This window comes from Lonchura striata, chromosome 1A (genome assembly GCF_050655825.1).
Source record: "Lonchura striata isolate lonStrDom1 chromosome 1A, ASM5065582v1, whole genome shotgun sequence".
Taxonomy (NCBI): Eukaryota; Metazoa; Chordata; class Aves; order Passeriformes; family Estrildidae; genus Lonchura; species Lonchura striata.
In genome coordinates, this window is record NC_140741.1 from 75,953,975 (window position 1) to 75,976,197 (window position 22,223).

At 63.5% G+C, this 22,223-nt stretch overlaps 2 protein-coding genes across 13 annotated transcripts; one reads left to right on the forward strand and one right to left on the reverse strand.

Annotated features, from left to right (window-relative positions):
- Window positions 1-1,552: 1,552 nt before the first annotated feature.
- Window positions 1,553-4,864, reverse strand: LOC110479262 (uncharacterized). Its single transcript, XM_077783167.2, has 4 exons — window positions 4,463-4,864; window positions 2,993-3,094; window positions 2,321-2,446; window positions 1,553-2,225 (listed from the first exon to the last, which is right to left on the reverse strand). Exons 1-4 carry the CDS (start codon window positions 4,718-4,720, stop codon window positions 2,046-2,048), a joined length of 666 nt encoding a protein of 221 aa, XP_077639293.2. The 5' UTR covers window positions 4,721-4,864; the 3' UTR covers window positions 1,553-2,045.
- Window positions 4,839-22,095, forward strand: CHKB (choline kinase beta). 12 transcript variants are annotated; one of them, XM_085568294.1, is made up of 11 exons: window positions 4,839-5,009; window positions 7,435-7,543; window positions 9,238-9,351; window positions 9,422-9,555; window positions 11,915-12,019; window positions 13,277-13,335; window positions 13,955-14,039; window positions 16,087-16,213; window positions 18,019-18,125; window positions 19,939-20,020; window positions 21,735-22,095. In XM_085568294.1, exons 1-11 carry the CDS (start codon window positions 4,858-4,860, stop codon window positions 21,789-21,791), a joined length of 1,131 nt encoding a protein of 376 aa, XP_085424420.1. In that variant the 5' UTR covers window positions 4,839-4,857; the 3' UTR covers window positions 21,792-22,095. The 12 variants fall into 12 exon arrangements, with proteins under 12 accessions (XP_085424420.1, XP_085424423.1, XP_085424425.1 ...); XM_085568297.1 differs by having other exon boundaries at window positions 16,105-16,213; XM_085568299.1 differs by having other exon boundaries at window positions 16,105-16,213; window positions 18,052-18,125.
- Window positions 22,096-22,223: the final 128 nt, after the last annotated feature.

A 22,223-nucleotide genomic window follows, 5' to 3' on the forward strand; every position in this document is an offset into this window, starting at 1 on the left:
GGAACGAACAATTCGGCCACAGCTCTAAAAGCTGGGAGTAACCTGCAAGCAACGGCATCTCTCCTGGAAATCTCAATAAAAAGCTTATCACCTACTGAGTCCCAGAATTCTTTGGTAAAGGCGGCTGATCGATCCGCATGAGGGAAGTGGGGCAGGACCCATTCCAAGAGGGATTTTAACTCTTTCTTGGGCAAAGTACTATTATGACTACGTAACAGATGATTCAATTGTTTATAGAGATCTCTATCTTGGGTAGAGTGGGATTGTCCCATATTTTAGACCTGTGTAGCTCACCTCAAATTCGCAAAAGCAGAGATCCTCTCCTCAGGACTCTGCACAGGTCCCCTCAGAGCTCCGGGCGTCTCTCCGGACGGCTTTTCCGTGCTCGGGACCTTCAGACCTCCCCCCTCGGGGCTTCCAGCGCAGGCAGTGCTAGGCAGTGCTCGGTGCGCTCTCTTAACGTGGCCACGTGCCACCAGCTCACAGCTCCTTGTTCGGGCAGTCCCAAGAGCTCCAAAAGCCCGCTATTCACAGGCGATGGTGCTCGAGGGTAAAATGCCTCGGCAAACTTTAAAGAGATAAGGCTTCTACGTTGCTTAGCAACGACAGCCTGTGCTCAGAGCGAAGAGGAGGCTATCACAGGTAATTACCGTGCATGGAGGTGTCGAAATTCGTGGATTCCTTTTTCTTTCACGTTGGGCGCCAGTTGTGGGAAGAGTAGGCTCCTGTTGCACGGTTGGGGTGTAGGGAGGCAGAGATCTCTGAAGCTTGCTCTTGGGGGAAGAGGTTTATTGGAGAATTCAGGGATGCCCAGGCCTCGTGCTCTCAGGCGTAGCACGTGGCTGGGCTTAGGAGGATGGGGGAGGGGAGAGAGAAACGGAGGGTTTAGGAGAGGGGAAGCCCCAGGGAGGAAGGGAGTCCTAGAGGGGAGGAAGTCCAAGAGAGGAGGAGAGGGCCAAGAGGCTGCATGGCCGCTCGGAGCCCCCTTATCAGGGGCTCCCAGATGGGCTGGGACAAGGCATGGGCCAATGGGGTTACAGACTCTGTTTTAGGGGCAGGTACAGAGGTGCGGGATGAGCCACAATCTTTTGCGGGGTGGGATGGAACAGTCCATTTCACTCCAGGATTCATCCAAGGGTAGAAGTGACATCCGGCTAGCTAAAATAACAATCATATCTATCTATCCTCTGCAACAGGGGTGTCTGTGGGGTGGGAGAGGACAGGGGGTGGCTGTGGGGTGGGTATGGGGTGGGTGTGGGGTGGGTATGGGGTGTCCATGGGGTGGCTGTGGGGTTTCCAGGGGGGTTCTGGGGCTGGGGTGGTCTGTGGGGTGGGTATGGGGTGTCTGTGGGGTGGGTATGAGGTTTCCAGGGGACATTATGGGACTGGGGGTGTCTGTGGGGTGGGAGAGGACAGGGGGTGTCCGTGGGGTGGGTATGGGGTGTCTGTGGGGTGGTATGGGGTTTCCAGGGGGGTTTTGGGGCTGGGGGTGTCTGTGGGGTGTTTATGGGGTGTGACAAGGCACAGGGTGTTTATGGGGCAGGCACAGGGTGTCCATAGGGGCACAGGGTGTATATAGGGTGGGCACAGGGTGTCCATAGGGGTACAGGGTGTCCATGGGGCGGGCACAGGGTGTCCATCAGGAGCACAGGGTGTTTATAGGGTGGGCACAGGGTGTCCATCGGGGGCACAGGGTGTCCATGGGGCAGGCACAGGGTGTCCATAGGGGTACAGGATGTTTATGGGGTAGAAGAAGACACAGGGTGTCCATGGGGTGGGCACAGGGTGTTTATGGGGTGGGCACGGGGTGTCCATAGGGGGCACAGGGTGTATATAGGGTGGGCACAGGGTGTCCATAGGGGCACAGGGTGTTTATGGGGTGGGCACAGGGTGTTTATGGGGTGGGCACGGGGTGTCCATAGGGGTACAGGGTGTCCATAGGGGTACAGGGTGTTTATGGGGTGGGCACAGGGTGTCCACGGGACAGTCACAGTGTGCTCCTAGGGTGTGAGAAGGCACAGCAGGGTTCCAGGGGGGCCCTGCCCTCAGCCCTGCTGTCCCTGGCACGGGGCGCTGTCCCCGCTGTCCCCGCCGTCCCCCCGTGCCAGCAGCAGGTCCAGGTAGGCCCCAGGGACGAGGTCGCTGTCGGCCACGCCGAGGTCCCGCAGCAGGTCCCGTGCCAGGCGCTGCCCGTCCTGCTCGCTCTGCCCCGGCCGCAGCACCACCTGTGCCACCGCATCACCCGGGTCACCCGGGTCACCCGGGACAGCCGTGCCACCCGTGCCACCCGTGCCACCCGTGCCACCCCGCTGTCCCTCACCTCCAGCTCCAGGAAGTCGCCGAGGCCCTGCACGCGGTCCAGGTGCAGCCGCGTCTGGCCCAGCAGCAGCAGCAGCCGCTCCTTCCTCACCGTGCCCAGCACGCCCAGGGACCACGACAGCACCGCCTGGGACACGGGACACGGGACTGTGACAGCACCGCCTGGGACACGGGACACGGGACACGGGACACGGGACATGGGACATGGGACATGGGACATGGGACTGTGACAGCACCGCCTGGGACACGGGACATGGGACACGGGACACGGGACATGGGACATGGGACATGGGACATGGGACTGTGACAGCACCGCCTGGGACACGGGACATGGGACATGGGACATGGGACTGTGACAGCACCGCCTGGGACACGGGACATGGGGACAGGGGTGGCACAGGGGTGACACAGACGTGGCACAGGGGTGGCACAGGGGTGGCACAGGGGTGGCACAGGGGGTGACACAGGGGGTGACACAGGGGGTGACAGAGGTGATGGGGTAACACAGGGGTGACACAGGGGTGGCACAGGGGTGGCACAGGGGTGGCACAGGGGTGACACAGGGGGTAACAGAGGTGATGGGGTAACACAGGGGGTGGCACAGGGGGTGGCACAGAGGTGGCACAGGGGTGGCAGGGGTGGCAGCCAGGCCGCCCCAGCCCACCCCGCTCACCTGCAGCCCCTCGGGGTCGGCCGTGGGGCTGGTGCTGAACAGGGACACCTTGGGGCCGGCTCTGTCGGGGCGCTCGTAGAAAATCAGCTCCCCCCGGCCGTCCTGGGGACAGGTGGGGACAGTGAGCACAGGGACAGGTGGGGACAGTGAGCACGGGGACAGGTGGGGACAGTGAGCACGGGGACAGGTGAGCACAGGGACAGGTGAGCACAGGTGAGCACAGGGACAGGTGAGCATGGGGACAGCTGAGGACAGGGACAGGTGAGGACAGGTGAGCACGGGGACAGGTGAGCATGGGGACAGCTGAGGACAGGGACAGGTGAGGACAGGTGAGCATGGGGACAGGAAAGGGAAAGGGACAGGTGAGCATGGGGACAGGTGAGGACGGGGACAGGTGAGGACAGGGACAGGTGAGCATGGGGACAGGTGAGGACAGGGACAGGTGAGGACAGGTGAGCATGGGGACAGGTGAGGACAGGGACAGGTGAGGACAGGTGAGCATGGGGACAGGAAAGGGAAACAGACAGGTGAGAATAGGGAGAGGTGAGCACAGGGACAGGGACAGGTGAGCACAGGTGAAGCACAGGGACAGGTGGGGACAGTGAGCACAGGGACAGGTGAGCACGGGGACAGACAGGGGCAGGTGAGGATGGGGACACGTGAGCACAGGTGAAGCAGGGGGACAGGTGAGCATGGAGACAGATGAGCACAGTGAGCAGAGGCACAGGCAAGCATGGGGACAGGCACAGGTGAAGCACAGGTGAGCACAGGGACGGGCACAGGTGAGCACAGGTGAAGCACAGGTGAGCACAGGGACTGGTGAGCACAGTGAGCAGAGGCATAGCCCAGCACAGGGACAGGCACAGGTGAGCACAGTGAGCAGAGGCACAGGTGAGCAGAGGCACAGCCCAGCACAGGGACAGGCACAGGTGAGCACAGTGAGCACAGGTGAAGCACGGGAACAAGTGAGGATGGACACAGGTGAGCACGGGGACGGGCACAGGTGAGCAGAGGCACAGCCCAGCACAGGGACAGGCACAGGTGAGCACAGGTGAGCACAGGTGAAGCACGGGGACAAGTGAGGATGGACACAGGTGAGCACAGGTGAGCAGAGGCACAGCCCAGCACAGGGACGGGCACAGGTGAGCACAGGTGAGCACAGGTGAAGCACGGGGACAAGTGAGGATGGACACAGGTGAGCACAGGTGAGCAGAGGCACAGCCCAGCACAGGGATGGGCACAGGTGAGCACAGTGAGCAGAGGCACAGGTGAGGATGGCCACAGGTGAGCACAGTGAGCACGGGGACGGGCACAGGTGAGCACAGTGAGCACGGGGACGGGCACAGGTGAGCACAGTGAGCACGGGGACGGGCACAGGTGAGCACAGTGAGCAGAGGCACAGGTGAGGATGGACACAGGTGAGCACAGCCCAGCACAGCGCCGGGCCCAGCCCCTCCAGCCGCCCCTCACCGGCGTGCGGCGCAGCTTCAGCCGGCCCCGCGGCACGCGGAAGAACGTGTCGGTCTGGAGCAGCACCTGCCCGGCCCCGGGCCACTGCTGCGGCGGCTCCTGCCCGGCCCCGGGGCGCTCCCGGGTCGGTTCCTGCCCGGTCCCGGGGCCGTCCGCGCCCAGCGCCCGCAGCGCCAGGGCCGCCCTCAGCACTGCCTCCCGCTCCCTCAGCCGCGCCTTCACCTCCACGTTCCGCCGCATCCCGCCGAGCGCTCCCATTGGCCGCCGCGCGCGCGACGCCCCCCCAGAGCCGCCTTCCTATTGGTCAGACAAACCGTCAATCAGCGAATCGCGTCGCTATTGGTTAGACGCGGCTGGGTCCCGCCCTGGCCGAGCCGGACCGGGTGGCGGCCACCATGGCGGCGGCGGCGGGGGGCGCGGGCGGCGGCGGCGCGGACGGTGATGTCCCCGCCGCCACCCGCCTGCAGGCCTACGCCTGGTGCCGCGAGTTCCTGGCCGGCTCCTGGAAGCTCATCGGCCCCGACGAGTTCGGCATCTCGCTCGTCAGGTAGGAAGCGGAACGGGAGAGAGGCGGGACCCCCCCCCCCCCCGCTCCCCTCAGTGGTCTCGTCCCGGGGCTCGGGGAGGTGTCCCCTCCCTGTCCCCTCCCGGTGGCCCCGATTGTCCCCGGAGCGGTGGCCCTGTCCCCTCCCTGTCCCCTCCCTGTCCCTTCCCTGTCCCCAGCCCTGTCCCCTCCCTGTCCCCTCCCTGTCCCCTCCCTGTCCCCTCCCGGTGTCCCTGTCCCCTCCCTGTCCCCTCCCTGTCCCCTCCCTGTCCCCTCCCTGTTGTACCTCAGAGCGGTGTCCCTGTCCCCAGCCCTGTCCCCTCCCTGTCCCTTCCCTGTCCCCTCCCTGTCCCCAGCCCTGTCCCCTCCCTGTCCCCTCCCGGTGTCCCTGTCCCCTCCCGGTGTCCGTGTCCCCATCCTGTTCTCTCCCGGTGTCCCTGCCCCCTCCCTGTCCCCAGCCCTGCCCCCTCCCGGTGTCCCTGTCCCCATCCTGTTCCCTCCCGGTGTCCCTGTCCCCATCCTGTTCTCTCCCGGTGTCCCTGCCCCCTCCCTGTCCCCAGCCCTGCCCCCTCCCGGTGTCCCTGTCCCCATCCTGTTCTCTCCCGGTGTCCCTGTCCCCAGCCCTGTCCCCTCCCTGTCCCCTCCCGGTGTCCCCCGTTGTCCCCGGAGCACTGTCCCTGTCCCCCGGTGTGCCAGTAGCCCAGTGTCCCTCGCACTGGTGTCCCCAGTCATCCTCCGGGCCAGTCCCCCATGTCCCTCCCAGTGTCCCCAGTGCCCTCGGGGCCGTGTCCCAGTCCCTGTCCCCCAGTGTCCCCGCTACCCTCCAGACCAGTGTCCCAGTCCCTGTCCCCCAGTGTCCCCGCTACCCTCCAGACCAGTGTCCCAGTCCCTGTCCCCCAGTGTCCCCACTGCCCTCCGGACCAGTGTCCCAGTCCCTGTCCCCCAGTGTCCCCGCTACCCTCCAGACCAGTGTCCCAGTCCCTGTCCCCCAGTGTCCCCGCTGCCCTCCGGACCAGTGTCCCAGTCCCTGTCCCCCAGTGTCCCTGCTGCCCTCCAGACCAGTGTCCCAGTCCCTGTCCCCCAGTGTCCCCAGTGCCCTCGGGGCCGTGTCCCAGTGGGCCCCTAGGCCAGCGTCCCTGTCCCCCAGTGACCCCCAGACCCCGGTCCCTCTCCCAGTGTCCCTGTCCAGTGTCCCCAGTGTCCCAGTCCCTCTCCCAGTGTCCCTGTCCAGTGTCCCCAGTGTCCTGGTCCCTTTCCCCAGTGTCCCCATCCACTGTCCCCAGTGTCCCAGTTCCTCTCCCAGTGTCCCTATCCAGTGTCCCCAGTGTCCCCGTCTCCTGCCAGCTGCCCCAGCACATCCCGAGCAGGGCCCCCGATGTCCCCAATGTCCCCGGTGTCCCCAATGTCCCCGATGTCCCCGTCCCGCAGCGGGGGGCTCAGTAACCTGCTGTACAAGTGCGCGCTGCCCGATGGGTCCCTGTCCCCCCGATGTCCCCGATGTCCCCAATGTCCCCGATGTCCCCGATGTCCCCAATGTCCCCGATGTCCCCAATGTCCCCGATGTCCCCGTCCCGCAGCGGGGGGCTCAGTAACCTGCTGTACAAGTGCGCGCTGCCCGATGGGTCCCTGTCCCCTTGGTGTCCCCCAATGTCCCTGATGTCCCCAATGTCCCCGATGTCCCCAATGTCCCCGTCCCGCAGCGGGGGGCTCAGTAACCTGCTGTACAAGTGCACACTGCCCGATGGGTCCCTGTCCCCTCGGTGTCCCCGATGTCCCCAATGTCCCCAATGTCCCTGATGTCCCCAATGTCCCTGATGTCCCCGATGTCCCCTGATGTCCCCGATGTCCCCGTCCCGCAGCGGGGGGCTCAGTAACCTGCTGTACAAGTGCACACTGCCCGATGGGTCCCTGTCTCCTTGGTGTCCCCGATGTCCCCAATGTCCCCCGATGTCCCCCAATGTCCCCCGATGTCCCCAATGTCCCCGATGTCCCCGATGTCCCCAATGTCCCCAATGTCCCCAATGTCCCCAATGCCCCCGATGTCCCCGATGTCCCCAATGTCCCTAATGTCCCCAATGTCCCCGATGTCCCCAATGTCCCCAGTGTCCCCGATGTCCCCGTCCCGCAGCGGGGGGCTCAGTAACCTGCTGTACAAGTGCACACTGCCCGATGGGTCCCTGTCCCCTTGGTGTCCCCAATGTCCCTGATGTCCCCAATGTCCCCGATGTCCCTGATGTCCCCGATGTCCCCTGATGTCCCCGATGTCCCCGTCCCGCAGCGGGGGGCTCAGTAACCTGCTGTACAAGTGCACACTGCCCGATGGGTCCCTGTCCCCTCGGTGTCCCCAATGTCCCCAATGTCCTCGATGTCCCCGATGTCCCCAATGTCCCTGATGTCCCCCGATGTCCCCGATGTCCCCGTCCCGCAGCGGGGGGCTCAGTAACCTGCTGTACAAGTGCACGCTGCCCGAGCACGTGCCGAGCGTGGGGGACGAGCCCCGGCAGGTGCTGCTGCGCGTCTACGGGGCCATCCTGCAGGTGAGGGCACCGCCGCGCCCCAAAACCCACAGCGACCCCCGAGGGACCCCCCGGGACCCCCGAGGGACCCCCCGGGATTAGGGAATCCTGCTGGGGTGCGGGGTGCTGGGGTTGGGGGGCTGTGGCCGTCCTGTGGGTGAGGGGACAGCCATACCCCATGGGGACCCTCAAGACCCCAAACCCCATAGGAACTTCTGAGACCCCAAATCCCATGGGGACCCCCGAGATCCCAAACCCCATGGGAACACCCAAGACCCTAAACCCTATGGGAACCCCTGGGATTAGGGATTTTCATGTGCATTTTTGGGATGGGGGAGTGCTGGGGTTTGGGGTTCAGGGGCTATCCTGTGGGTGAGGGGACAGCCACACCCCATGGGGACCCCCAAGACCACAAACCCCATAGGAACCCCTGAGACCCCAAATCCCATGGGGATCCCCAAACCCTGTGGGAACCCCATAGACCCCAAACTCTATGGGGGACCCCCGAGACCCCAAACCCCGTGGGGACCCCCGAGACCCCAAACCCCGTGGGGACCCCCGAGACCCCAAACCCCATGGGGACCCCCTGAGACCCCAAACCCCATGGGGACCCATAGGGAACTCCCCAGAACCCCAAACCCTATGGAGACCCCCAGGGACCCCCTGGAATTAGGATTTTCGGGTTCCCACCCACTGGGCTTGGCGGTGCTGGTTTGGGGGTCTCTCTGCTGGGGTCTCGGTTTTGGGGGGTGTTGAGTTGTGGCCCCATTTTTGGGTCCCATTTTCATGGTCCTGTTTTTGGGAATCCCGATTTGTGGCCCCATTTTTGTGGTCCCAACCTGTGGTCCCATTTTTGGGAATCCTGATTTGTGGCCCCATTTTTGTGGTCCCAACCTGTGGTCCCGTTTTTGGGGATCCTGATTTGCGGTCCTGTTCTTGGCTCCCATTTTTGGGGATCCCCATTTGTGGTCCCATTTTTGTGGTCCCTGATTTGTGGCCCCATTCTTGGGTCCCATTTTGGTGGCCCCAATTTTGGGGATCCCCATTTGCGGCCCCGTTCCTGCCTCCCAACCTGTGACCCCATTTTTGGGGATCCCCATTTGCGGCCCCGTTCCTGGGTCCCATTTTTGTTGCCCCATTTTTGGGGATCCCCATTTGTGGCCCCGTTCTTGGCTCCCATTTTTGTTGCCCCATTTTTGGGGATCCCCATTTGCGGCCCCGTTCCTGGGTCCCATTTTTGTTGCCCCATTTTTGGGGATCCCCATTTGTGGCCCCGTTCTTGGGCCCCATTTTTGTTGCCCCATTTTTGGGGATCCCCATTTGCGGCCCCGTTCCTGGCTCCCATTTTTGTTGCCCCATTTTTGGGGATCCCCATTTGTGGCCCCGTTCTTGGGCCCCATTTTTGTTGCCCCATTTTTGGGGATCCCCATTTGCGGCCCCGTTCCTGGGTCCCATTTTTGTTGCCCCATTTTTGGGGATCCCCATTTGTGGCCCCGTTCTTGGCTCCCATTTTTGTTGCCCCATTTTTGGGGATCCCCATTTGCGGCCCCGTTCCTGCCTCCCAACCTGTGGTCCCATTTTTGGTGATCCCCATTTGCGGCCCCGTTCCTGGGCCCCATTTTTGTGGCCCCATTTTTGGGGATCCCCGTTCTTGGGCCCCGTTCCTGCCTCCCAACCTGTGGCCCCGTTTTCGGGGTGCCCCCGTCCCCCCGCAGGGCGTGGACTCGCTGGTGCTGGAGAGCGTCATGTTCGCCATCCTGGCGGAGCGCGCGCTGGGCCCGCGCCTCTTCGGGGTGTTCCCGCAGGGCCGGCTGGAGGAGTACATCCCGGTAGGATCGGGGGTCCCCCCGGCCCCCCGCGCCCCCCGCGGGCGCCCCCGAACCCCCCGTGCCCCCCCAGAGCCGGCGGCTGCGCACCGAGGAGCTGCGGGAGCCGCGCGTCTCCGCCGAGATCGCCGTCACCATGGCGCGCTTCCACGGCATGGCCATGCCCTTCAACAAGGAGCCCAAGTGGCTCTTCGGGACCATGGAGGGGTCAGGGACCCAATCCCGCCGGGAGCGGGGAGTGGGAGCCAAAATCCCGCTGGGAGCGGGGGCCAAAATCCCATGGGGAACGGGGAGTGGGAGCCAAAATCCCGCTGGGAGTGGGGCACAAATCCCACTGGGAATGGGGGCCAAATCCCACTGGGAGAGGGGAGTGGGAGCCAAAATCCCGCTGGGAATGGGAGCCAAAATCCCGCTGGGAACGGGGGCCAAAATCCCATGGGGAACGGGGAGTGGGAGCCAAAATCCCACTGGGAGTGGGAGCCAAAATCCCACTGGGAATGGGGAGTGGGAGCCAAAATCCCGCCGGGAACGGGGAGTGGGAGCCAAAATCCCGCTGGGAACGGGGAGTGGGAGCCAAAATCCCGCCGGGAACGGGGAGTGGGAGCCAAAATCCCGCTGGGAGTGGGGGCCAAAATCCCATGGGGAGCGGAGAGTGGGAGCCAAAATCCCGCTGGGAGCGGGAGCCAAAATCCCACTGGGAATGGGGGCCAAAATCCCATGGGGAACAGGGAGTGGGAGCCAAAATCCCGCTGGGAGTGGGGGCCAAAATCCCACTGGGAGCAGGGAGTGGGAGCCAAAATCCCGCCGGGAGCGGGGAGTGGGAGCCAAAATCCCGCTGGGAACGGGGGCCAAAATCCCATGGGGAACGGGGAGTGGGAGCCAAAATCCCACTGGGAACGGGGAGTGGGAGCCAAAATCCCGCTGGGAACGGGGAGTGGGAGCCAAAATCCCACTGGGAACGGGGGCCAAAATCCCGCTGGGAGTGGGGAGTGGGAGCCAAAATCCCACTGGGAATGGGAGCCAAAATCCCCCTGGGAGTGGGGGCCAAAATCCCACTGGGAACGGGGAGTGGGAGCCAAAATCCCACTGGGAGTGGGGCACAAATCCCACTGGGAATGGGGGCCAAATCCCACTGGGAGAGGGGAGTGGGAGCCAAAATCCCGCTGGGAACGGGGGCCAAAATCCCACTGGGAACGGGGAGTGGGAGCCAAAATCCCACTGGGAATGGGAGCCAAAATCCCGCTGGGAATGGGAGCCAAAATCCCGCTGGGAGAGGGGAGTGGGAGCCAAAATCCCGCTGGGAATGGGAGCCAAAATCCCGCTGGGAGAGGGGAGTGGGAGCCAAAATCCCGCTGGGAATGGGAGCCAAAATCCCGCTGGGAGAGGGGAGTGGGAGCCAAAATCCCGCTGGGAGTGGGAGCCAAAATCCCGCTGGGAACGGGGGCCAAAATCCCATGTTTAACAGGGAGTGGGAGCCAAAATCCCATTGGGAACGGGGGCCAAAATCCCACTGGGAGCAGGGAGTGAGGCACAAATCCCACTGGGAGTGGGGCACAAATCCCACTGGGAGTGGGGGCCAAAATCCCATGGGGAACGGGGAGTGGGAGCCAAAATCCCGCTGGGAACGGGGGCCAAAATCCCACTGGGAGTGGGGCACAAATCCCACTGGGAATGGGGGCCAAATCCCGCTGGGAGAGGGGAGTGGGAGCCAAAATCCCACCGGGAACGGGAGCCAAAATCCCACCGGGAACGGGGGCCAAAATCCCACTGGGACTGGGGAGTGAGGCACAAATCCCGTGGGGAGTGGGGCACAAATCCCACTGGGAGTGGGAACCCCAAACCCCATTGGGATCAGGGAGTGGGGACCCCAAACCCCATTGGGATCAGGGAATTGGGGACCCCAAACCCCATTGGGATCAGAGAGTGGGGACCCCAAACCCCACTGGAATCAGGGAGTGGGGACCCCAAACCCCATTGGGATCAGAGAGTGGGGACCCCAAACCCCACTGGGATCAGGGAATTGGGGACCCCAAACCCCATTGGGATCAGGGAATTGGGAACCCCAAACCCCAGTGGGATCAGGGAATTGGGGACCCCAAACCCCATTGGGATCAGGGAATTGGGGACCCCAAACCCCACTGGGATCAGGGAGTGGGAACCCCAAACCCCATTGGGATCAGGGAGTGGGAACCCCAAACCCCATTGGGATCAGGGAATTGGGGACCCAAACCCCAGTGGGATCAGGGAGTGGGAACCCCAAACCCCACTGGGATCAGGGAATTGGGGACCCAAACCCCATTGGGATCAGGGAGTGGGAACCCCAAACCCCATTGGGATCAGGGAATTGGGGACCCAAACCCCAGTGGGATCAGGGAATTGGGGACCCAAACCCCAGTGGGACCCCGATGTTTCCTGGCTGCTTCCAGCAGGTCCCATGGGACCCCGAGGGGACACTGGGTGACCCTGGGGTGGCCGGGGCTGGGCAGGGGTCGCTGGGGGGCTGTCCCCAGCCTGTCCCGGGTGTCCCCGCGCTGTCCCCTCTGTCCCCACGGTGCCGTGTCCCCAGGTACCTGCGGCAGATCTCGGAGCTGACCTTCTCGGAGCCGGCGCAGCTGCAGCAGCTGGAGCAGCTCCGGGGTTACAACCTGGAGCAGGAGATGAGGAGCCTCAGGTCACTGCCACCCCCTCCGTGTCCCTTACTGTCCCCTGGTGTCCCCACCCGGCCCCGCGGGACCCCCAGGGCAGCCATCCTGCGGCTCCGGGCTGTCCGTGGTTCTGTCCTCCCCTCTGTCCCTCCTGTCCCCGCCTTGACCTCGCATCCCTGGTGTCCCCCGTGTCCCCGGTGTGTCCCCCGTGTCCCCTGTGTGTCCCCCGTGTCCTCAGGGTGTCCCTGGTGTCTCCCCTGTGTCCCCTGCATCCGTGTCACCTCCACGTCCCGGTGTCACCCATGCCTTTGGTTCTGGGTGTCCCCTGTGTCCCATATCCCTGCATCCCCCGTGTCCCTGTGTCCCCCATATCCTTGGGGTGTCCCCCATGTCCCCCTGTCCCCATTTCCCTGGATCCCTGTGTCCCCAGTGTCCCTGTAGCCCTGGCATCCCCCTGTCCCCATTTCCCTGGATCTCTGTGTCCCCAGTGTCCCTGTACCCCTGGCATCCCCCTGTCCCCATTTCCCTGGATCTCTGTGTCCCCGGTGTCCCTGTACCCTGGTGTCCCCTGTGTCCCCAGTTCCCTGCATCCCCCACGTCCCCATGTCCCTGGATCCCTGTGTCCCATTACCCCTATCCCCCATGTCCCTGTGTCCCCAGTGTCCCTGTGTGCTGGATGTCCCCCATGTCCCTGTGTCCCCAATGTCCCTGGATCCCTGTGTCCTCTATCCCTGTATCCCCTCTGTCCCCAGTGTCCCTGTACCCCGGTGTCCTCTTTGTCCCCATATCCTGGGATGCCCCCTGTCCCCAGGGCTGTCCCCCTGTCCCCCTGTCCCCTGTCCCCCTGTCCCCACCCGCTGTCCCTGTCCCCCTGTCCCTGTCCCCCTGTCCCTGTCCCCCTGTCCCCTGTCCCCTGTCCCTGTCCCCCTGTCCCCTGTCCCCCTGTCCCCACCCGCTGTCCCTGTCCCCCTGTCCCTGTCCCCCTGTCCCTGTCCCCCTGTCCCCTGTCCCTGTCCCCCTGTCCCCTGTCCCCCTGTCCCCACCCGCTGTCCCTGTCCCCCTGTCCCTGTCCCCCTGTCCCCTGTCCCTGTCCCCCTGTCCCTGTCCCCCTGTCCCTGTCCCCTGTCCCTGTCCCCTGTCCCTGTCCCCACCCGCTGTCCCTGTCCCCCTGTCCCCCTGTCCCCGTGTCCCCGTGTCCCTGTCCCCGTGTCCCTGTCCCCCTGTCCCCCTGTCCCTGTCCCTGTCCCCTGTCCCTGTCCCCCTGAGCCCGTCTGTCCCCTCAGGGCCCTGCTGGAGGCCACCCCATCCCCGGTGGTCTTCTGCCACAACGACGTGCAGGAGGGTGAGTGCCCCCCGTCCCCAAACCCCCCCCCAAATCCCCCAAAACCCTCACAGACCACCCAGACCCCCCAAACTCCCCAGACCCCCCAAACCCCCCAAACCTCCCAAACCCCCCAGACCCCGCAAAACCCCCCCAAACCCCCCCAGATCCTCCCAGACCCCCCAAACCCCCCAGAGCCCCCAAACCCCCAGACCCCACAGAGTCCCCAAACCTTCCAGACCCCCCAAACCCCTCAGACCCCCCCAAACCTTCCAGACCCCCCAAAGCCCCCAAACCTCCCAAACCCCCCAAAGCCCCCAAACCTCCCAAACCCCTCAGACCCCCCAAAACCCCTCCCAGACCCCTCAGACCACCCAGACCCCCCCAAACTCCCCAGACCCCCAAACCCCCCGCAAAACCCCCCCAGACCCCCCAAACCCCCCCAGATCCTCCCAGACCCCCCAAACCCCACAGAGCCCCCAAACCTCCCAGACCCCTCAGACCCCACAAACCTTCCAGACCCCTCAAAACCCACAGACTCCCCAGACCCCCTCAGTCCCCCCCAAACCCCTCAGACACCCCCAGACCCCCCCAAACCCCCCGGGGACCCCCCAGACCCCCCAGCCCCGCTGCCCCCCAGGGAACATCCTGCTGCTGGCGGGGCGCGAGGGCTCCTCGGACAGCCTCATGCTCATCGACTTCGAGTACAGCAGCTACAACTACCGGTGGGTTTGGGGGTCCCCGGGGCCTTTGGGGGTCCCTGAGGGGGTTTGGGGGTCCCCGGGGGTCCCTGGGGGTCCCTCACACTCCACAATCCCACTGGGATCTGGGGGTTTCCCACTCCTATTCCATTGTCCCAGTGGGGTTTGGGGTCTCTCTGTCACCAATTCCTGGTCCTGCTGGGATTTTAGGGGGTCTCTGATGGGATTTTAGGGGTCCCTGGGGGGTTTGGGGGGTCCCAGAGGGATTTGGGGGTCCCTGAGTGTGTTTGGGGGTCCCTCACACTCCATAATCCCACTGGGATTTGGGGGCTTCCTGCTCATATTCCGTTTTCCCAGTGGGGTTTGGGGTCTCTCCATCATCACTCCCTGCTCCTGGGGGGATTTTAGGGGTCCCTGGGAGGGATTTGGGGGGTCCCTGGGGGGGATTTGGGGGGTCCCTGGGGGGTTTGGGGGGTCCCTGGGGGGTTTGGGGGGTCCCAGAGGGGGTTTGGGGGTCCCTGGGTGTGTTTGGGGGTCCCTCACACTCCACAATCCCACTGGGATTTGGGGGATTCCTGTTTATGTTCCGTGGTCGCAGTGGGGTTTGGGGTTCCCCTGTGGGCTCCTGGTGTTTTTGGGGTGCAGAGCTGTAGTTTTGGGGTGTTTTGGGGTGTTTTTTGGGCGCAGCGGGCCGTTTTTGGGGTGTTTTGGGGTATTTTTGGGGTGCAGCACTGACCCTGTACCCTGCAGCTGCTTTGGGACGTTTTTGGGGTATTTTTGGGGTGTTTTGGGGTGTTTTTTGGGCACAGCGGGCCGTTTTTGGGGTGTTTTGGGCTGGTTTTGGGGTGCAGCACTGATCTTGCGCCCCGCAGTGGCTTTGGGGTATTTTTGGGGTATTTTGGGGTTTTTTGGGCACAGCGGGCCGTTTTTGGGGTGGTTTTGGGATATTTTTGGGGTGCAGCACTGACCCTGCCCTGCAGCGGCTTTGGGGTATTTTTGGGGTGCAGAGGGCTGTTTTTGGGGTATTTTTGGGCTGGTTTTGCGGTATTTTGGGGTGCAGTAGGGTATTTCGGGGTGCAGCACTGACCTTGCCCCCTGCAGCGGCTTTGGGGCATTTTTGGGCTGGTTTTGGGGTATTTTTGGGGTGCAGAGGGCTGTTTTGGGGTATTTTTGGGGTATTATTTTGGGTGCAGCACTGACTCTGCCTGCAGCGGCTTTGGGGTATTTTTGGGGTGCACAGGGCTGGTTTTGGGGTATTTTTGGGGTATTTCTGGGCTGTTTTTGGGGCACAGCCCTGCCCCTGTCCCGCAGCAGCTTTGGGATATTTTTGGGGTGTGTCTGGGCTGTTTTTGGGGTGTCTCTGGGATATTTCGGGCGCAGCCCTGCCCCTGCCCCACAGCAGGTTTGGGGTATTTTTGGGGTATTTTTGGGCTGGTTTTGGGGTGTCTCTGGGATATTTTGGGCGCAGCCCTGCCCCTGCCCCGCAGCCCTTTGGGGTATTTTTGGGCTGATTTTGGGGTGTCTCTGGGATATTTTGGGTGCAGCCCCGCCCCTGTCCCCAGCGGCTTTGGGATATTTTTGGGGTATTTTTGGGCTGGTTTTGGGGTGTCTCTGGGATATTTTGGGCGCAGCCCTGCCCCTGCCCCGCAGCAGGTTTGGGATATTTTTGGGGTATTTTTGGGCTGGTTTTGGGGTGTCTCTGGGATATTTTGGGCGCAGCCCTGCCCCTGCCCCACAGTGCCTTTGGGATATTTTTGGGGTGTGTCTGGGCTGTTTCTGGGGTGTCTCTGGGATATTTTGGGCGCAGCCCTGCCCCTGCCCCACAGCGGATTTGGGATATTTTTGGGGTGTGTCTGGGCTGTTTCTGGGGTGTCTCTGGGATATTTTGGGCGCAGCCCTGCCCCTGCCCCACAGCGGATTTGGGATATTTTTGGGGTGTGTCTGGGCTGTTTCTGGGGTGTCTCTGGGATATTTTGGGCGCAGCCCTGCCCCTGTCCCGCAGCAGCTTTGGGATATTTTTGGGGTGTGTCTGGGCTGTTTCTGGGGTGTCTCTGGGATATTTTGGGCGCAGCCCTGCCCCTGTCCCCAGCGGGTTCGACCTGGCCAATCACTTCTGTGAGTGGGTGTACAGCTACGGCTCCCGCCGCTGGCCCGGCTTCAGCGAGCGCCCCCAGCACTACCCCAGCCGCCAGCAGCAGGTGGGGCGGGGGGCTGGGGGGGCCCTGGGGGGTCACTGGGGGGCTGGGGGGTCCCTGGGGGGTCCCTGAGGGGTCACTGAGGGGTCCATGAGGGGTCCCTGGAGGAGCTGGGGGGTCCTTGGCGGAGCTGGGGGGTCCCTGAGGGGTCCCTGGGGGGTCCGTGAGGGGTCCTTGGGGGGCTGGGGGAGGCCCTGGGGGGTCCCTGAGGGGTCACTGAGGGGTCCCTGAGGGGTCCTTGGGGGAGCTGGGGGGTCTCTGGGGGGTCCTTGGGGGAGCTGGGGGGTCACTGAGGGGTCCCTGGGGGGCTGGGGGGTCTCTGGGGGGTCACTGAGGGGTCCCTGGGGAGCTGGGGGGTCTCTGGGGGGTCACTGAGGGGTCCCTGGGGGGTCCTTGGGGGAGCTGGGGGGTCACTGAGGGGTCCTTGGGGGGCTGGGGGGTCTCTGGGGGGCCCTGGGGGGTCCTTGGGGGGCTGGGGGGGGTCCCTGAGGGGTCCTTGGGGGGCTGGGGGGTCCCTGGGGGGCTGGGGGGGGCCCTGGGGGTCCCTGAGGGGTCTAGGAGGTTCCTTGGGGTCCCTTGGGGGTCTGGGAGGTTCCTTGGGGTCCGTGGGGGGTTCCTTGCGGGTCCCTTGGGGGTCTGGGAGGTTCCTTGGAGGGGCTTGGGGGGTCCTTGGGGGGCTCCTTGGGGGTCTGTGGATGTCCCTGGGGGGTCCCTTGGGGTTCCTTGGGGGCTCTGGGGGGGTCCCTGAGGGGTCTGTGGGGGTCCCTGGGGTCTCTGGGTGTCCCTGGGTGTCCCTGGGTGTCTCCGGGGGTCCCTGGGGGTCCCTGGGATCTGGGGGTGTCACTGGGGGTCCCTGGGTGTCCCTGGGTGTCCCTGGGTGTCCCCGGGGGTCTCTGGGTGTCCCCGGGGGTCTCTGGGGGTCTCTGGGGTCCCCCTCACCCCCCGTGCCCCCCAGCTCCATTTCATCCGGCACTACCTGTGGGGGCAGCCCGGGGGTCCCTGGGGGTCCCTGGGATCTGGGGGTGTCACTGGGTGTCACTGGGTGTCCCCAGGGGTCCCTGGGTGTCACTGGGTGTCTCTGGGTGTCCCTGGGGGTCTCGGGGGTCCCCCTCACCCCCGTGCCCCCCAGCTCCATTTCATCCGGCACTACCTGTGGGGGCAGCCCGGGGGTCCCTGGGGGTCTCTGGGTGTCACTGGGTGTCTCTGGGTGTCCCTGGGGGTCTCGGGGGTCCCCCTCACCCCCGTGCCCCCCAGCTCCATTTCATCCGGCACTACCTGTGGGGGCAGCCCGGGGGTCCCTGGGTGTCCCTGGGATCTGGGGGTGTCACTGGGTGTCTCTGGGTGTCACTGGGTGTCACTGGGTGTCACTGGGTGTCCCTGGGTGTCCCGGGGGTCTCGGGGGTCCCCCTCACCCCCCGTGCCCCCCAGCTCCATTTCATCCGGCACTACCTGTGGGGGCAGCCCGGGGGTCCCTGGGGGTCCCTGGGATCTCGGGGTGTCCCTGGGTGTCCCTGGGTGTCCCTGGGTGTCCCTGGGTGTCCCCAGGGGTCTCTGGGTGTCTCTGGGTGTCCCTGGGTGTCCCCGGGGGTCTCTGGGGTCCCCCTGACCCCCCGTGCCCCCCAGCTCCATTTCATCCGGCACTACCTGTGGGGGCAGCCCGGGGGTCCCTGGGGGTCCCTGGGATCTCGGGGTGTCCCTGGGTGTCACTGGGTGTCCCTGGGTGTCCCCGGGGGTCTCTGGGTGTCACTGGGGGTCCCCGGGTGTCCCCGGGGGTCTCGGGGGTCCCCCTGACCCCCCGTGCCCCCCAGCTCCATTTCATCCGGCACTACCTGTGGGGGCAGCCCGGGGGTCCCTCGGGGCCGCCGCAGGAGGAGCGGCAGCGGCTGGAGGAGGAGCTGCTGCGGGAGACCGAGCGGTGCGGATTTTGGGGGGTCTGGGGGGGGTTGGACCCCGCTTTGGGGTCCCTGGGTCACCTCTGGGGTCCCTGCGCCATTTTTTGGGGTGTCTCTGCCCTCATCCAGGGGGTGTCTGTGGCCACTTTTGGGGTCTCTGTGGCCACTTTTGGGGTCTCTGTGGCACTTTTTGGGGGTCTCCGTGCTGATTTTGGGGTCCCTGTGCCACTTTTGGGGTCTCTGTAGCTTTTTTTGGGGTCTCCGTGCCACTTTGGGGGTCTCTTTACCACTTCTGGGGGTGTCTGTGCCAATTTTGGGGTCTCTGATTCACTTTTGGGGTTTCTGTACCTTTGTTTGGGGTCCCTGTTCCACTTTTGGGGTCTCTGTTCCACTTTTGGGGTCTCCATGTCACTTTTGGGGGTCCCTGTTCCACTTTCAGGCTCTCTTTCACTTTTGGGGTCCCTGTTTCACTTTTGGGGTTCCTGTTTCACTTTCGGGGTCCCTGTCTCACTTTCGGGGTCCCTGTTTCACTTTTGGGGTTTCTGTACCTTTGTTTGGGGTCCCTGTTTCACTTTCGGGGTCCCTGTTTCACTTTTGGGGTCCCTGTTCCACTTTCGGGGTCCCTGTTCCACTCTCGGGGTCCCTGTTTCACTTTTGGGGTCCCTGTTCCACTTTCGGGGTCCCTGTTCCATTTTTGGGGTCCCTGTTCCACTTTCGGGGTCCCTGTTCCACTCTCGGGGTCCCTGTTTCACTTTTGGGGTCCCTGTTCCACTCTCGGGGTCCCTGTTTCACTTTTGGGGTCCCTGTTCCACTTTCGGGGTCCCTGTTCCATTTTTGGGGTCCCTGTTCCACTTTCGGGGTCCCTGTTCCACTTTCGGGGTCCCTGTTTCACTTTTGGGGTCCCTGTTTCACTTTCGGGATCCCTGTTCCATTTTTGGGGTCCCTGTTCCATTTTTGGGGTCCCTGTTCCATTTTTGGGGTCCCTGTTCCACTTTCGGGGTCCCTGTTCCACTTTTGGGGTCCCTGTTCCACTTTCGGGGTCCCTGTTCCATTTTTGGGGTCCCTGTTCCATTTTTGGGGTCCCTGTTCCACTTTCGGGGTCCCTGTTCCACTCTCGGGGTTCCCGTTCCATTTTTGGGGTCCCTGTTCCACTTTTGGGGTCCCTGTCTCACTTTCGGGGTCCCTGTTTCACTTTTGGGTCCCTGTTCCACTTTCGGGGTCCCTGTTCCATTTTTGGGGTCCCTGTTCCATTTTTGGGGTCCCTGTTCCACTTTCGGGGTCCCTGTTCCACTTTCGGGGTCCCTGTTTCACTTTCGGGGTCCCTGTTCCACTTTTGGGGTCCCTGTTCCATTTTCGGGGTCCCTGTTCCACTTTCGGGGTCCCTGTTCCACTTTTGGGGTCCCTGCCTGTATTTGGGAGGCCTTTGTACCATTCTTGGGGTCCCTGTTTCACTTTTGGGGTCCCTGTTCCACTTTCGGGGTCCCTGTTCCACTTTCGGGGTCCCTGTTCCATTTTTGGGGTCCCTGTTCCACTTTTAGGGTCCCTGTTCCATTTTTGGGGTCTCTATGTCACTTTTGGGGTCCCTGTTCCACTTTCGGGGTCCCTGTTCCACTTTCGGGGTCCCTGTTTCACTTTCGGGGTCCCTGTTCCACTTTCGGGGTCCCTGTTCCACTTTTGGGGTCCCTGTTTCACTTTTGGGGTCCCTGCCTGTATTTGGGAGGCCTTTGTACCATTTTTGGGGTCCCTGTACCCTCCTGCCCCACGCCCCCACCCCGTGTCAGTTTTTGGGGTGCCTGGGGGGGATTTTGGGGTCTCACCCCCCAAATTTCCCCCCAGCTTCGCCCTGGCCTCCCACTTCTTCTGGGGGCTCTGGTCCGTGGTGCAGGCCAAGATCTCCAGCATCCCCTTCGGCTACCTGGTGGGCTCCGGGGGGTTTGGGGGTCCGGGGGGGTCCGGGGGGGGTTTGGGGGGGTTTGGGGGTCCGGGGGGTCCTGGGGGGTCCTGGGGGGGTTTGGGGGGTCCGGGGGGGGTTTCGGGGGTCCTGGGGGGATCCTGGGAGGGTTTCGGGGGTCCTGGGGGGTCCGGGGGGGTTTTGGGGGATCCTGGGAGGTCTTGGGGGGGTTCCTGGGGGGGTCCTGGGGGGTTCCTGGGGGGGTCCTGGGAGGTCCTGGGGGGGTTTTGGGGGGTCCTGGGGGGGCTCTGGGGGGATCCTGGCGGGGTTTTGGGGGGTCCGGGGGGGGTTTTGGGGGGTCCTGGCGGGGTTTTGGGGAGTCCTGGTGGGGTCCGGGGGTGTTTTGGGGGGTCCTGGGGGTTTGGGGGGATTCTGGGGGGTCCCGGGTGGGTCCGGGGGGATCCTGGGGGGCTTTGGGGGGTCCTGGGGGGCTCCTGGGTGGGTTTTGGGGGGTCCTGGCGGGGTTTTGGGGAGTCCTGGGGGGGTCCGGGGGGATCCTAGGGGGGTTTTGGGGGGTCCTGGCGGGGTTTTGGGGAGTCCTGGGGGGGTCCGGGAGGGTTTTGGGGGGTCCCGGGTGGGTCCGGGGGGATCCTGGGGGGCTTTGGGGGGTCCTGGGGGGCTCCTGGGTGGGTTTTGGGGGTCCTGGCGGGGTTTTGGGGAGTCCTGGGGGGGTCCGGGAGGGTTTTGGGGGGTCCTGGGGGATTCTGGGGGGTCCCGGGGGGGTTTGGGGGGTCCTGGGGGGCTGCACCCTCCCAGCCCCCCTTTTATCCCCTTAGTGCCTTTGCCCCGTTTTGCTCACGTTTTCCCTCCTTTTTCCCCTTTTTCCCCTTTTTCCCCTTTTTTCCCCCATTTCCCGCTTCTTTTTTTCCCATTTCTCACCAATTTCTCCCCCATTTTTCCCCATTTTCCCCCCCCATTTCTCCCCTTTTTTCCCCATTTTCTCCCCATGCTTTCCCCCTGTTTTCCCCCATTTTTTCCCCCATTTTCTCCCCTTTTTTCCCATTTTTTCTCCCACTTCCCCCCTTTGTCCCCCCTCTTTTTCCCCCTTTATTCCCTTTTTCCCCTCTTTTTTCCCAATTTTTCTCATTTTCTCCCCTTTTTTCCCATTTTTTCTCCCACTTCCCCCCTTTGTCCCCCCTCTTTTTCCCCCTTTATTCCCTTTTCCCCTCTTTTTTTCCAATTTTTCTCATTTTCTCCCCTTTTTTCCCACTTTTTCTCCCATTTCCCTCCTTTACCCCCCTGCTTTTCCCCCCCTTTATTCCCCTTTTTCCTCCCATGTTTTCCCCCTGGTTTTCCCCATTTTTTCCCCATTTTCTCCCCTTTTTTCCAACTTTTTCTCCCATTTCCTCCTTTATACCCCCCACTTTTTCCCCCCTTTATTCCCATTTTCCCCCATCTTTTCCCCGTTTTTCCCCCATTTTTCCCCATTATTTTCCCCCCGTTTTCCCCCCTGTTATTTCCCCATTTTCCCCCTGTTTTTTCCCCCTTTTTTCCCCCTTTTTCTCCCATTTCCCCCCTTTGTCTCCCCCACTTTTTCCCCCCTTTATTCCCCTTTTCCCCCATGTTTTCCCCCTGTTTTTTCCCATTTTTCCCCATTTTCTCCCCTTTTCTCCCACTTTTTCCCCCCATCTTTTCCCCCTGTTTTTCCCCTTTTTTCCCATTTTCCCCTTTTTTTCCCCAGGACTACGCCCAGAGCCGTTTCCAGGCCTATTTCCAGCACAAGGCTCGCTGCTGCTGAGGGGATCCCCAAAATCCTGCCCGGCCTTTGGGGGGCTTCGGGATGGTTTTTGGGGGGCTTCGGGACGGTTTTGGGGGTCCCGCACATTTTGGGGGGCACCGCAACGGTTTGGGGGGCTGAGACCCGGGCCCCCCCCGGGAAAGGTGGGATTTGGGGGCTGCGGGGACCCCCCAAATCCGCCCCCTGGCCAGTACCGGGGGTTCGGGGTGGCTTTTGGGGGGTTTTGGGGTGTCGCAGAGGGGACCCCCCCCGATCCGACAGCGGAATGTGAAACTCAGACCAATAAAGCCGCGCTGGGGCCGGCGCTCCGCTCCTCCTTCCAAACCCCGCCCCAAAAATCCCCCTCCCCAAATCCCGCCCCAAAAATCCCCCTCCCCAAATCCCGCCCCAAAAATCCCCCTCCCCAAATCCCGCCCCAAAAATCCCCCTCCC